General features: G+C 41.2%; 1 protein-coding gene across 5 annotated transcripts in view; it reads right to left on the reverse strand.

Moving 5' to 3' along the window:
- The window catches only part of LOC101318487 (calmodulin-binding transcription activator 1), an 84,279-nt gene that overhangs the window by 4,772 nt on the left and 66,932 nt on the right, over positions 1-12,575 (reverse strand). For 4 of the 5 annotated variants that reach the window (XM_073796711.1, XM_033843898.2, XM_073796704.1 and 1 more), the window contains 2 exons: positions 11,192-11,385; positions 10,330-10,404 (listed from right to left, as the gene is read on the reverse strand). In XM_073796711.1, coding sequence (XP_073652812.1) covers positions 10,330-10,404; positions 11,192-11,385 — 269 coding nt within the window. Of the gene's footprint in view, positions 6,039-10,329; positions 10,405-11,191; positions 11,386-12,575 lie in introns of all 5 variants that reach the window. The other variant, XM_033843894.2, reaches the window with a different exon arrangement.

Below are 12,575 nucleotides of genomic sequence, written 5' to 3' on the forward strand. Positions count from 1 at the left end.
ACTAAGTACACCAAGCTCAGCTTGATCAAACAGTATATCTTCGAAACTATTAAAGCCTTCTTTCTTAATAGGTACCTTTAGAATACATTGTTACATTCGTAACTGGATCCAGGTATTATTTAAACTTTAGAATTAAGTATACTATGGATTATTAAATTTTCAGGTGACTTGGATCATATTGCAGTACAGATATGTGCATCACTATAGGTCCCTAATTTTGGACATGCATACTTGATAAATAGCTTTTTAAAAATTGAAACATGCTATATTCTGTGTTCAATTTTTAAACATGCAATATCTATACTAACAGCCCTTTGGCTGGAAAAATGCAAGGCATGCACTGATGCCACCTTTCCTTCTGGGCATGCAATGTATCTGTACTTGTGCAGACCTCCTTGCTGAATTACGGCAAAATGGGCATGCTACTTCAAATACGACATTTTATTTCTGCACTAGTACAGGACTCATTCACAAATGTGCAACAGAGACTCCATCACTGATGAGATTTCTAGAATTTGAAGAATTCTGAACTCAAAGCCTGAGAGCATAAACACAAAGATCTCCATTCACAGTTTTGCTAGCGTGAACAGGAAGGCTTTAAAAATCTTAAGTTCATCACTGGGATGAAATAAAAAGGAGCGTGAATTATGAACCAGAATTATGAATGTTTTATATAGTTTCATACCAAAGAATCTGTAATCAGCTGGTCACGGTGGGTATAACATAAACTTTTTTTTTTTTTTAGTTAAAATGGTCACATTTGTTTCGGCAGTTTCTTTCTGAGCTAATTAAAATGTCAACTAAGTTTTCACAGGGTTTTAAAGTTACCACGTAAATACTCTGCTATAAAGCTAGTGCTAGCCTCACATAGCATTAAGTTAAGGAGAGATGCACGTCCACACACAGAATGACCACGACTGTCTATTCAGGAAAAATGAGACATTCCAATTTTCAGACATTCCCATTTTCTAGGCTTTCCTAACTCCTGAACTCCACTGGAGAATTTAGTTTTTAGTTTCATTATGCAGTTTTCACAGTCTACTAGCGTTATAAATACATAATATTAAAATGAGTTAAATGGCACAGGAAGTTTTTTTTTTTTTTTTTTACGGGAAGTTGTTAAAGGAGAAATTAGGAAAAAAGGAAGAGAACACTGATGTTCCAGGAGCTACATGGGTTCCTTAGTATGTGTTGCGTTATTTTAGTCCTCACAATATCAGAATCATCTCCAGTTCATAAACGTAGAACCTGAGATTTACAGGAATTGAGCAACCTACCTCAAATTATATAGTTAATAAATGGCAGAGTGGGGATTTGAAGCCAGGTTTGTCTGACTTCACTCCTCCACTCTGCTGCCTCAAACAATATCTCAGGGCAACAACAAGAAAAAAACATTTTTAAACCCGATTCTTATTTTATTGGTTTTCCTAAAAGTCTGTACAAAAATACATGCATTTGGAAAATTTCCATGGCATGAGATGAGTACGTTGTTGAAACTGATGATGACAATTACATTTTCTCAATTCTAAGATGTCATCCTTCATAAGACCCTATGTTGATTCTATTACAATGTTTTGGAGGAAAAAAAATACCTCCACATAAAATGTACTTATGAATTTTACGACTGAAGTACATCTGAAACATGAAAAGAATGGGTCTGAGAATCAAGGCAACCGAAGACTTTTAGCCTCATTCTCCAATTTGCAGATCATATTGGTGTTAACTGACCTCTGCAAGTTTAGATGAACTTGAGAGACTTTTACAGTCTGCACTACTGAAATCACAAGTGGAGGTTTATGTTACTTGAGGGTAGATTATTAGGATAAGACAGCGGTGCCTAATGTTTGGTTTTATTTTGCTTTAAATCAAATGTCAATTGGGCAAAATATGTTTGACTGTTATGCTGCCTCCAAAGGAACAGAAAACAATTAATTCTATTCACTGAAGTGAATGGGAACAACATCTGATACTAGAATTTTTGTTAGTAAGTTCTAAGAGACAGATGTTTCAAATCAGAGTGTTTCAAATAGTCACAGAGATTTGTGGCCGCCTTGTCTCAGTCATTCAAGACATGAATAATGACTAAAAGGCGTAGGTTAACTGAAAATGCCTCTACCACGAGAAAGATACAAAAAGTTTAACAGTTATCATCTCTGGGTGATTTTCCTTGCTTATTTGTGTTTCCAAAATGTACTACAGTGAGTATGTGTTTCCTTCATAATAATTATTTCTGCTTGTCCTTCTTTAAAAAAGTTTCTAAGATGTTTTTCTATCCATCTGTTACTACTACTGTTTCTTACAAATGTTGTATTCACGTGACATAAAAGAACAATTGAAAAGTTCAGTGGAGGGGGAAAAAAAGATAAATTTTATAGACCAAAACCAAAAATCGATTGAGCTAGTTTCCTTGATATTACCTATATTGTAAACATATTTTCAGTGTGAAAACTTGGTAAAGGTAGAGCAGAAGTTTTGAAATTGGAATGATACCTGAAAATTCTGTACCTGTGGTCACTGTATCTATAGAACTGAGGATACAGAGGTCCAGTAAACGTCTGTTACATTACGTTACACACACTCAGCTAAGGGTTACTGAGTTTTGGATTCTCTTAAAGAATTGTACGTGTTAGCCTCATTCAGGGCTAAGAAAGAACTGAGTCTAATAATGTCCAGGTTATCTAAAAACAAATCCCATGATAATTACACTTACTTCTGAGTTTCCTCACATGGAAGACAGGCAGAGCAGTCTTCCTGGAGACTGTGAAGACAATTAATACAACACAGGAACTGTAGCTTCTGTAGGCACGAGGCAATTGCTACTATGAGGAGAGCTGCCAGGACCACGTTTCTGAACTGTGCATCAGTAACTTCGAAAATGGTACTCGTGTTCCTGGCTTGAATCACGGTAATTAGAATCGCAAGACTTGGACCTGTGACCATCCAACTGTTAAAACTAAAGACAAGCCCAGGATTTCCCCCAAGCATTCTATAGGCTGAAAATAACCTTTCGGATATTGTTGCAGTCTCAGCCCAAACCCAAACCCAAACCACGTTGCATTGTAATGTACTGAAGTGATGTGGTAAGCAACAGCACTGAAAGCCAGCAGAAGCCCACGGGGTTTCTTTCCATCAGACGTCCCATGATCGTTTATGGATAAATGAAGGAGGCCTGCTTCAGAGACTCGTAGCGAACAATGGCTCCATGGGTACAGCATTAGGCAAAGCGGCTTCGTTAGCATCTACTCAGTAATGCTCAGCCAGGGAAATGTGTCATGAGCCAGTGGGCTTTGGCAGGTATATTCTCGCAATGCTGGACGTCAGAAATATACAGGGCAGCCAGATGAGGCTCTCTGCTTAGTTACCTGTTGCTCTGAGAGCTGCAATAGCTCGTGGGGGGGGTTTAGGAAAAGAGAGGTCTTGCCATTTTCCAGAAATCTCATTTGGATTGCAAAACAAAAAAGACAGAGAGGCCCAATAAGAATGACACAGAGCATGTTGTCTGCAATGTAACACACGCCACTGTGTTCCCCAAAGATTCATTTCCTAAAAGAGGCAAGTAAGACAGAATTACTTTGGAGATTTTAATTAGATGACGCACCCCACCTTCATTGCTTACTCCTTACCGAGCAGACTGGGCCACTTGGAAACCACACCTCACGTCAAATTTAACTAGGGAAGTGTGACATCCAAGCTGTTGACAGAGCACTGTTACTTTTCTCAAACAGTTCACTTGCAGGCATCGTTAGAGAACTGCCCCTTGGACCAACGTGTAGAGAACAACACAAAAAGTCTAAGTGTGACCCGCAGAACTTGCTAGTGACCCACTGAAGATATCTTGCAGGGCTGCTCTCAAGAATCAGTGCTGTCCACGCTACTTACCAAGATAACTAGCAGCATCTGGCCCGGTTAAGTGTTTGGAAACCCAGTTGTCAAATAGAGAGAAAACCTGGTGTTTAAAAATTGGTGCCCAGAAAGTGTTATCTCTTCTTCCTCCAATCAGGGCTCTTTTTATTCCAGTTGGATGGCTTCACCCACCTTTATTGAACATGGGTAACTAGGCCAGCAATTTTCAAGAGATCGGTTATTTCAATACCAGGAGTCTTACTGTTTACAATACCTGCAGGGACTGTTTTAGGTTATAAAGCCCTCTCACAGAAATCTGATCTCACTAGGGAAAGAAGAAATTTGTCTAAGGCATTGTCCTTTCTAGTCTCAATACCTTGAGGACAAACCTGTTATATAATTCAGCTCTTTACTATTTCCTTTACACCTGAGGCATCTTGGTTTTCTGCTGTAACACTGAATAACACCCTGTTCAAGATATTCAAAATCCAACTGGAATATAGTATTCTCAGCCAGAGCACTTAAATATTTCTTCAACCTTAGAAATCCTTCAGTCATTTGCTGAACTAGTATAACACCTAAGTGAACTAAGAAAAATAATTAAAACTGTTGATTCAAACATCTCTCTGTGTATAATGTTTTCTCTTGACAAGTTATTGTGTCCAAGACAAAACAAATCCCTTTGACGGTATTAGGAACTGGATGACTTCATTTTAAGTTACTGGGTAAATTAGGGGCCAAGTCTGGAGGAGTGACTGAGTGAAAATGAGCTGGCTTCGGTGAGGACCACTGGGGGCTTTTTCTTAGCTTTCCCTGAGGCTGAAAATTTGAAGACACATTGGTATTTTCTGATTGCTCTGCTGCTGGAGTTAGCCAGCTGGACCCTAATTCTGATAATTGACGTCACCTCCCTTTTTAGACATTCTGCTGCTTCATTAACTTAAAAGTTGGGGTCAAATCGTATGTTACACGTACCGTACCATAAAATGTAATTCTTCATTTTTCAAATATTATCTTCGGATATGTAAACCTTAAATGTCTTAAATATGGTATACTTTATACACTGGTAAGTATATTAGCTTCTTTGACACAAATTCCAGGAATATAAATCCTCCTCAGAGAATGTCCTGCCTCCCAAGAGTAACTTCAACTTGGGGACTCTTGGAGGACCATCATGACTTCTCCGATGGACGAGAGATCCTACTGGGAATTAGACAAGACACAGCTAAGCTATTCCTCAATTCATACGTTAGACAACAATGACCACACTGGAAGAAACCTGAAAGCTTCTGAGTTCCTCTCTCTCAAACCCCCTAAGACTGAGTGGCATAGAGGATGTTATGAAATTCCAACTTTCCACGCATGAGGAGGAGTTTTAGGAACTCACAGCGGAATGCAGCGAGCATTCAGGAAGTTAAGGTGGGGACTCTGGTTGGCATGGAAGAGCACTTTTAGAAAATGTACTCTTGAAAATGATCATTAACATGCGAGAACCTAACAGGCTTCAAAAGTGCATAAGCAGCCACTTTTACTAAAATGTTGGATCCTTGCAGCGGACGATATAAATTGCATATAACATGCAAGACACTACAACTTATAGTTAAATTGAATACTAGGGCATGCATCTGTTCTCTGGGAGGTTTTTTTCTAATGGAAAGAGATATTATCTATGTATGCAGAGAGAGAGAGGGACTAGAAAAATGGACATTTGTGTCCCCCTTTTCTCTTATATTTCAAACACAGACATCACTGAGCCAGCACCACTACATGGGACCTGAACTATTTTAATTGTAAGCAACTGCCTTATTCTAGAGAGGTCTGGCTAGTTAAATTTACAAAGGCAAGTAGCTGCTTTATTATTATTTTTTTAACAAATTTCTCCTTCAGTGACTATCCATGGTTTTCAGTAGGTGAGGCTTCAGACCTTTTACAGGGATAAGGTTTTGATTTAGGAAAAACTCACAAAAACTCAATTCTCCTATCACCCCAGGTTGGCAAACTACAGCCCATGGACCAAATCCAGCCCAATGCAGGTCTGTGTATAAATACAGTTTTATTAGAACACAGTCACAACCATTCATTTTTGGATCGTCTGTGGCTGTTTTCATGTTTCAGGGGTAGAACTAAGTACAGAGGTTCCCCCTTATCCGTGGTTTTGCTTTCAAGGTTTCAGCTACCCATTGGTCAACCGCGGTCTGAAAACAGTAAATGAAAAATTCCAGAAATAAATAATTCATGAGCTTTAAGTTGTGTGCTGTTCTGAGTAGCACGGGGAAATCTCGCACTGCCCCACTCTGCCCGCCTGGGACGTGACTCATCCCTTTGTCCAGCGCATCCACGCTGTATACGCCACCTGCCTGTTAGTACAGGAGAAACACAGTGTGTATCTACACACATACGTAGCATTCGGTACTAGCCACGGCTTCAGGTATCCGCTGGGGGTCTTGGAACGTATCCCCCAGGGATGAGGGGGAACTACTACATTGCAACGGACATTTATTATCTGGCCTTTTAAGGAAATGTTTTTGGACACTTGGCTTAAAATATAGTGAATAAATATTACCGTCAACATAAATGTAGTGATACGGGAAATGATCTCTCCAGAGACATTAGAAGTTTGAGATTTTTTTCTGAAGCACGATCTTTTCTCTGAAATCTTGCAAATGACTAAATACAGTATGAGTGTAAGGTAAGAAGGGAGGGTGTTGGATGGAGCTGAGTTGATAGAGCTAACCGCCATGTTATATTTTGTCACGTTAGATTTTAAATGCATCTTCTCTTAAGACAGAAGTTGTCAAGTTAATCTAAATTCAAGTGTGATTTTGGTGAATTCAATTCCTGGCTTTTAAAAACCAGTTTTCTGCCAGTAAACCGTTTATTATAACTTAAGATGTGTTACAGTCACGTCTTCATACTTAGAAATCGGCATCACATTCTAAAATCTCACGAACACTCATAGTGTCCGTTGAACGCTCACTCACTATCATTTCTTTAAAACACAAATTCTCTCGGAACGTCCACTCTTGACTGCAGTATAGAATATACAGATTTCGGACACTTCACACCACCCTGTCTTTCTTCAGCGCTGCCATTAAATGCTGGAAGTCAGGTTTGTTCCCTATTGGATCATGAATGTCCTGAGTTGGTTCAGAAAGGGCAGCTCTGGGTACTGACTTACCTCACGGCACCAGGGAAAGGGAGAGTTAGAAAATGAAACTATGTAACTCTAAACAAGAAATAGATGAGTTAAAAGAAAAACAACAGTATTGCCTAGTGAGCCTTTTTCCTTTAGAAATTTTGACACGGCAGTAGTCGAATTTCACGTGGCAGATTATTTTCATGGCAAATAGCCACTTGCTTAAGGCTTTGTTCTAGTGCAGCCTTGTTGAGATTTAAACTTGTCCCACCAGCCACTGTTTTTTTTACACTGAAGGCTTCTCCCACCAAGTGCTACGCATGCCCTGCGGTGGTTTCAGAAGGCCCTCCCTTTCACTTGCTCATGCATTTGTATGTCTATGGTTGTATGTGACTGTTTTCCTGTTGTATAAAGTAGCAGTGTTAGTAATTAGGGTTAGTTTTTATCTTATTTCATTCGAAATGGATGTGAAACTTTACGGGCATACCTAGACTGCAGCCCCATGCAAGCAAGCAAAAAGCAAAATATTGAAAATGGAAGATAAAGAGAAACTGGCTAGCAGGCAGCTAAACTCACCCTTTTGTACAGCCTATGGTCCACCAGGGGGCTTTGGACAGTAAAACAACACCAAAGAGCTATTAGCATGTGAGGGTCACAACAGAAATCTTATAAATAGCTTTATTTCAACAAAAAAGACTATAAAGGTTTCCTTTTTTGGTTGTTTTTGGAAAAAAAGAAAAGGAGAGTGGTGGTGGGATATGTGAAATGAGCAGGTAGGAAATTCACCGATTTATTTTTCAGTCTAAAAATGCTGGGGTCCATGACTGAGCAAAATCCTTAAGGAAATGGGACACTTCTTATTGATTCCTGAAGCCACTTCCTACCTACCTTTTCTGAGAGGGTGTCATATGAGGTTTCCTATTTTAATGCTTCTAGGGGACAACACAGATGACAGTTTCTCTTAAAATAATATTCAATAACCCAGAATGGCAACAGGGTGACACTCATTCTAGGGAAAATGAGTTCAAACTTCTGGGACAGATTTTTTCAGGATTTCTTCAGGTTCCTTCATTGAATATATGGGAATGGAAAGTGAATAGTGACCTTACACAGTCAGTAGACAAAGGTTTTATTCCAATTTGCCTGCACATTTTTCTAGCATCTGGAATATCAAAGGGCAAGTAAAGAAAAGAGCCAGTAGGGGTCATTGTTTAATCCCAAATAATGAACAGAAATTCAGATCCATAATCTGATGCTCTCTTCATAAAAAAACTTATTAGCTTCATGAGGATATTACCGGTTAAAATACGGACCAAAGAAAGGCAAAATCCTCATGAAATGCTTTTCTACTTGTTTACAAAAGGAGAACTCTAAAAACATGAGTGAGACGATTCCTTCGTTCAGCCTTCTGTGGGAAGCAGCCTTTCAGGCGTTTATGTTTTGCTTAAATATCTTACCCTCTCAATTCACTCAGTTCACCAAATGTAAACATGGTAGGCTCTGGCCAAAAAAAAAAAAAAAAAAAGAAGAAAATGAACATGGGACCTTATGTAGTTTTGCTCACAATGACCAAGGTGGCATTACCTATACATATTTTCAAAGTTTGAGGATAAGACCAGAAGAACCAAGGAGAATTTAACTTGTGAACATTTGTTTGACGTGGCTTAAGGAAGAGCCACGTGGAGGCGATTTCCTCGAAGATAAAACCTGCTAGGAAAGTGTTAATCACAGACTCAGCAGTGCTGGATTGAATCCTCCTGGGTTTTTTGTTTTGCAGGAGGAAGAGGAAAAGGGGAGAAGAGTGTGAGCACGTGTAAGAATATATGGCAAAGGGTCCAGGTAAGGCCTTGATATTTTCACCAAAGGAAGAAAATCAACTCCTCTATTTGGCTGCAAGTCCCCTAAGGCTAAGTCAAAGGTATGAGTAAATAATAAGGAAACAGAGACTGACTTTGGTAAGGCCTGGAGGATTCATTTCATTACGTCCTGGCCACATGCCGCGTATTCTGATACGCATTTCCTAACAAGACTTGCTATTTCAGAGTATGGATATGGGCACCTCATTGCTTAGCGTCACGGGGAAAACCCCATCACTGCGTGGTGGAGAGCAAACGCTCTGCGGAGGAATACGGTAAATGTGCATGAGCTGCCCTGGCAGCATTCTAGCTAGAGAACACCGTATATAACCTAAAAAATGTTCCTTTAAAAGTTTTTATCACTGTGCATGTGTGGTTCTGTCCACATTCCCTTCCATGGTCATGTAAACGAATTATTTTGTTAATTTAAGTAAAAGTGCACACAAGTAGCCAGTTAACCCCTAGTAAGTCTCAAAGTCAGAATACTGTCAAAGTTAGCAAGTAGACAGTTTGAGGGGAAAAAAAACTAAAGTGAAACCTCTGAGAATCAAACTGCACCTGGACACTCGGGCTTTGGGTACAATTAAACAGGAAAGAGGAAATCAGACATTAAAGAGCTTGCTTTCAAGTTTGGGTCTGTAAACTGCATCGCTCCCGATGCACAGAGAAGCGACAAAACTACGTGGAGAGCTATCTAAACACAGCTCAGTCGGCCAATGTCACAGTGGTCACGCTGGAATATTAACCCAAGCAAAGAAAAGAAAAACACGGTTCACCAGCCCCCAAAATCTGAGTTAAGGACCTCGTCTTCACCAAGGCATCCCAAACTCAGGAAAACAAAGAGAAACTCCCCTGGCGTAGCTCTGCAGGAAGACGCTGGGGTCACCGGAGCCCACTTCTAGTTGGAAATGCGCCTCTGTCTCGGCTGTGTTTCCTGCCCTGCCCAGTTTCATTCTGACCGCCTCTCCTGTTTCTCATCACAGACTAGCTGGAATTGGTCACTTGATGGAGGGTGTTAGCTCTGACACGGCCAGTAGAGGGCACCAACTATTTAGTGGAAATTCTACATCAGAAAATTTGGATGGCATTAGTGGTGTCTCAACCTTTCCTTCAGAATAGAAACTCTGTGTCTTTTCTGTTTGGACACACGTTAGCACAGTAAGGGTTTAGAGTGAAGAACACACTGCTAAAGAAAAATCTGGAATGAAAAGCCAGTCTGCCTAAGTTGTCCTCGCACCCAAATTAAAACAAAAACACTGGCATGATCTCCGTGGTTCAATCTCTACACAGCATTGTCTGGAACAGCGACCGGTATTCTTATGGTAGCAACTCAGTCCCTAGCTAAAGAGTTCTGTTATCCTAGCGTCATTTGGGACGTGTACCCTGATTATTTGTGGGGGATTAGCTTCACCAAGGAGTTCATGAGTGGGTAAGGCGATGAGGGTGGTTTTATTATTCTCGACGAGGAACATGTCGGGATGAGGGTTAATGTACCTGTGGCGACAGCGGCGTAGAAACCTCATTATTTTTCGAGCAGCCTGGTCCTGCTTTTTGGTTAGCAAACTGCTCCTGAAAAAGCCAGAATATGAATTACTGTCATGAGAAGCTGTAAAGCCTCATGTGCGAAAGTTGAAAGCAGGTCAGCGGCGAGAGAAAACTCTTAACCAAACGGCTCATGTGGCAAATCCAACAGCACAAGCCTATTTTATGGTTCTGAGTCTGGGCATCACTGGGGGAGAAGGAAGGAGGGGACTACAGACACTTTCACCTACTTGGAGGGAGATAATAAAAAGACTAAAGATAAGATGTCCTGTAACTGTTCTGCCCCAAGTCTTTATAAGCTCGTTTGTTCAAAAAGGCATTAGACAGACTTTCTCGGTTTAGAAATTGATTCGCCTGTGTTTGCTGCTCTCTTTGGGCTATTATTTTCTAAACTTCTTTCGTCAGTGTATTTTCCGGTGCTAGAAGTTTTTATTACACTCTTCAAAATGGAGTGGCTTAGTACTACTTACTCTCCCAAGGTCTTAGGTATAGAAACGCTACAATTTAGACGGCTATATTACAGTGCCACCTTTCTGAGTAGGAACTGTGGTCCAGCCAGACTCTGATACGAGGTGAAACTGGGTGGTGGCATCAAAATGATTGGATGGGGGGTGGGGAGAGAGAAAGGAGACGCTAAATAGACAAAAACAGGCAAAGAGGACAGGTGTAACTCTACGAACACGTGACAGCTAGACTGGTCTGGGAAGAAAAGAGCTGCAAGATGCTTTACTCCTTGTACAGGCCTATGTGTCAACAAGGGGCAGTTCTTTGGACTCAGTTGGGGTTCTCTTGGCCGCCACGAATCTTGACCCACCTGAGCTTCTGCTGTACGATGACTGCCGTCCGCCGAGCCTGCCGTCTCCTGCCACACTTTTTATAACTCCGGTAAAACTTCTGGATCAGCACAGCAGCACGCCGGCTCTGCTGAAATTTTTTTTGTTCGTAGTAACTTCGGAATTTGCTCTGGATCAGGATGGCAGCCTGTGTCATCTTTTTATAAAGTGCATACTGCAGGGGGAACAAGAAGAAGCACAGCAGTAACAAGGGGGGCCACGCAGGCCTGGGTGTCCTCTGAGCCCACCAGGTGGGGACGGCAAGAAGGAAAACTTCTCCCTTTCTTTTCATATTCTCTGGGGGTGCATCATTAAAGAGGCAAACTAGGCATCTTTTCACCTACCTTTCCAAAATGCAAAATGTTACTTTAAGGGTTTCCTTCAGACAATGCATTGATTTAAATGTGGGTTTTTTCCCCCCAAATATCAAAATTGTTTGCCCTTTTTGGAAAAAAGTTTTAATGGCAATAAACTGAGACATTTAGGAATCGAAAAAGTATTATTTAGGAGGTAAAACTTGAAATGCTGAAGACGGACATTTCCTATCCAATTTGGAAACATTTTAAATTAACCTCCCATTTTTAATTGGATGCCTCCCAATTCCTGCCAAACACAAATCTACTCAGCGGCCAGCATCTGATTTCTAACTAGCATTCCCCTCGACAAATTTCTGAGTTACAAGGTCCCAAATACAAGGCTTATCATGAAACGCTGACACCTTTAAGCCATTTTAACCTGCAAAAGATTAACGCTCGTAAGACCGACAGTGGGGTGAAGCCATGAAACTTGGAAAGCGGCCCCGGAGCCGGGGACGGCTTGGGAGCCAGGCCCAGCACCCTCCGGCCAGCTTGCCGCAGAGATGGAAAGTGAGGCATGAAGGCACGGTGCGGGGAGGATGGGTCCTCTTCCCTATCAGAGTCCAGGCAGGAAAAATGCAGAGCTCTCCGGATTTTAAAAAAAGACTGTGTCCAGATTGCTAACGACACAGACTACAAGTCTGGGGACAGGAAGTCACAGAGAAGCGCTTTGCTCACAAGAAGGCGACTTACCATCAGAGGGACAAGTATTCCTCAGAAAATCCCTGTGCCTAAGTATCTCTCTGCATGTACGAGGTGGAGTGAGGAAAGGAAACAGACACAGGGCCCTTCTGCAAGAATCCTGCTTAGTCTTATCTGACCCGCCTGACATTTTCATTTGGCCAAAAGTCTTTTAAGACAAGGACGCTGCATCCTACAGCGTTTCCATCGCCTTGACCCGTGCGCTCTGCATAGTCAGAACCTCCCGGGCCACGGTGAAGCACGATGGGAAAAAGGGAAACATCTTCAGGGGCTCACAGGGTTCACGGCAATTGTTCTGGACGGATTG

This window comes from Tursiops truncatus, chromosome 1 (assembly GCF_011762595.2).
Source record: "Tursiops truncatus isolate mTurTru1 chromosome 1, mTurTru1.mat.Y, whole genome shotgun sequence".
Lineage (NCBI taxonomy): Eukaryota > Metazoa > Chordata > Mammalia > Artiodactyla > Delphinidae > Tursiops > Tursiops truncatus.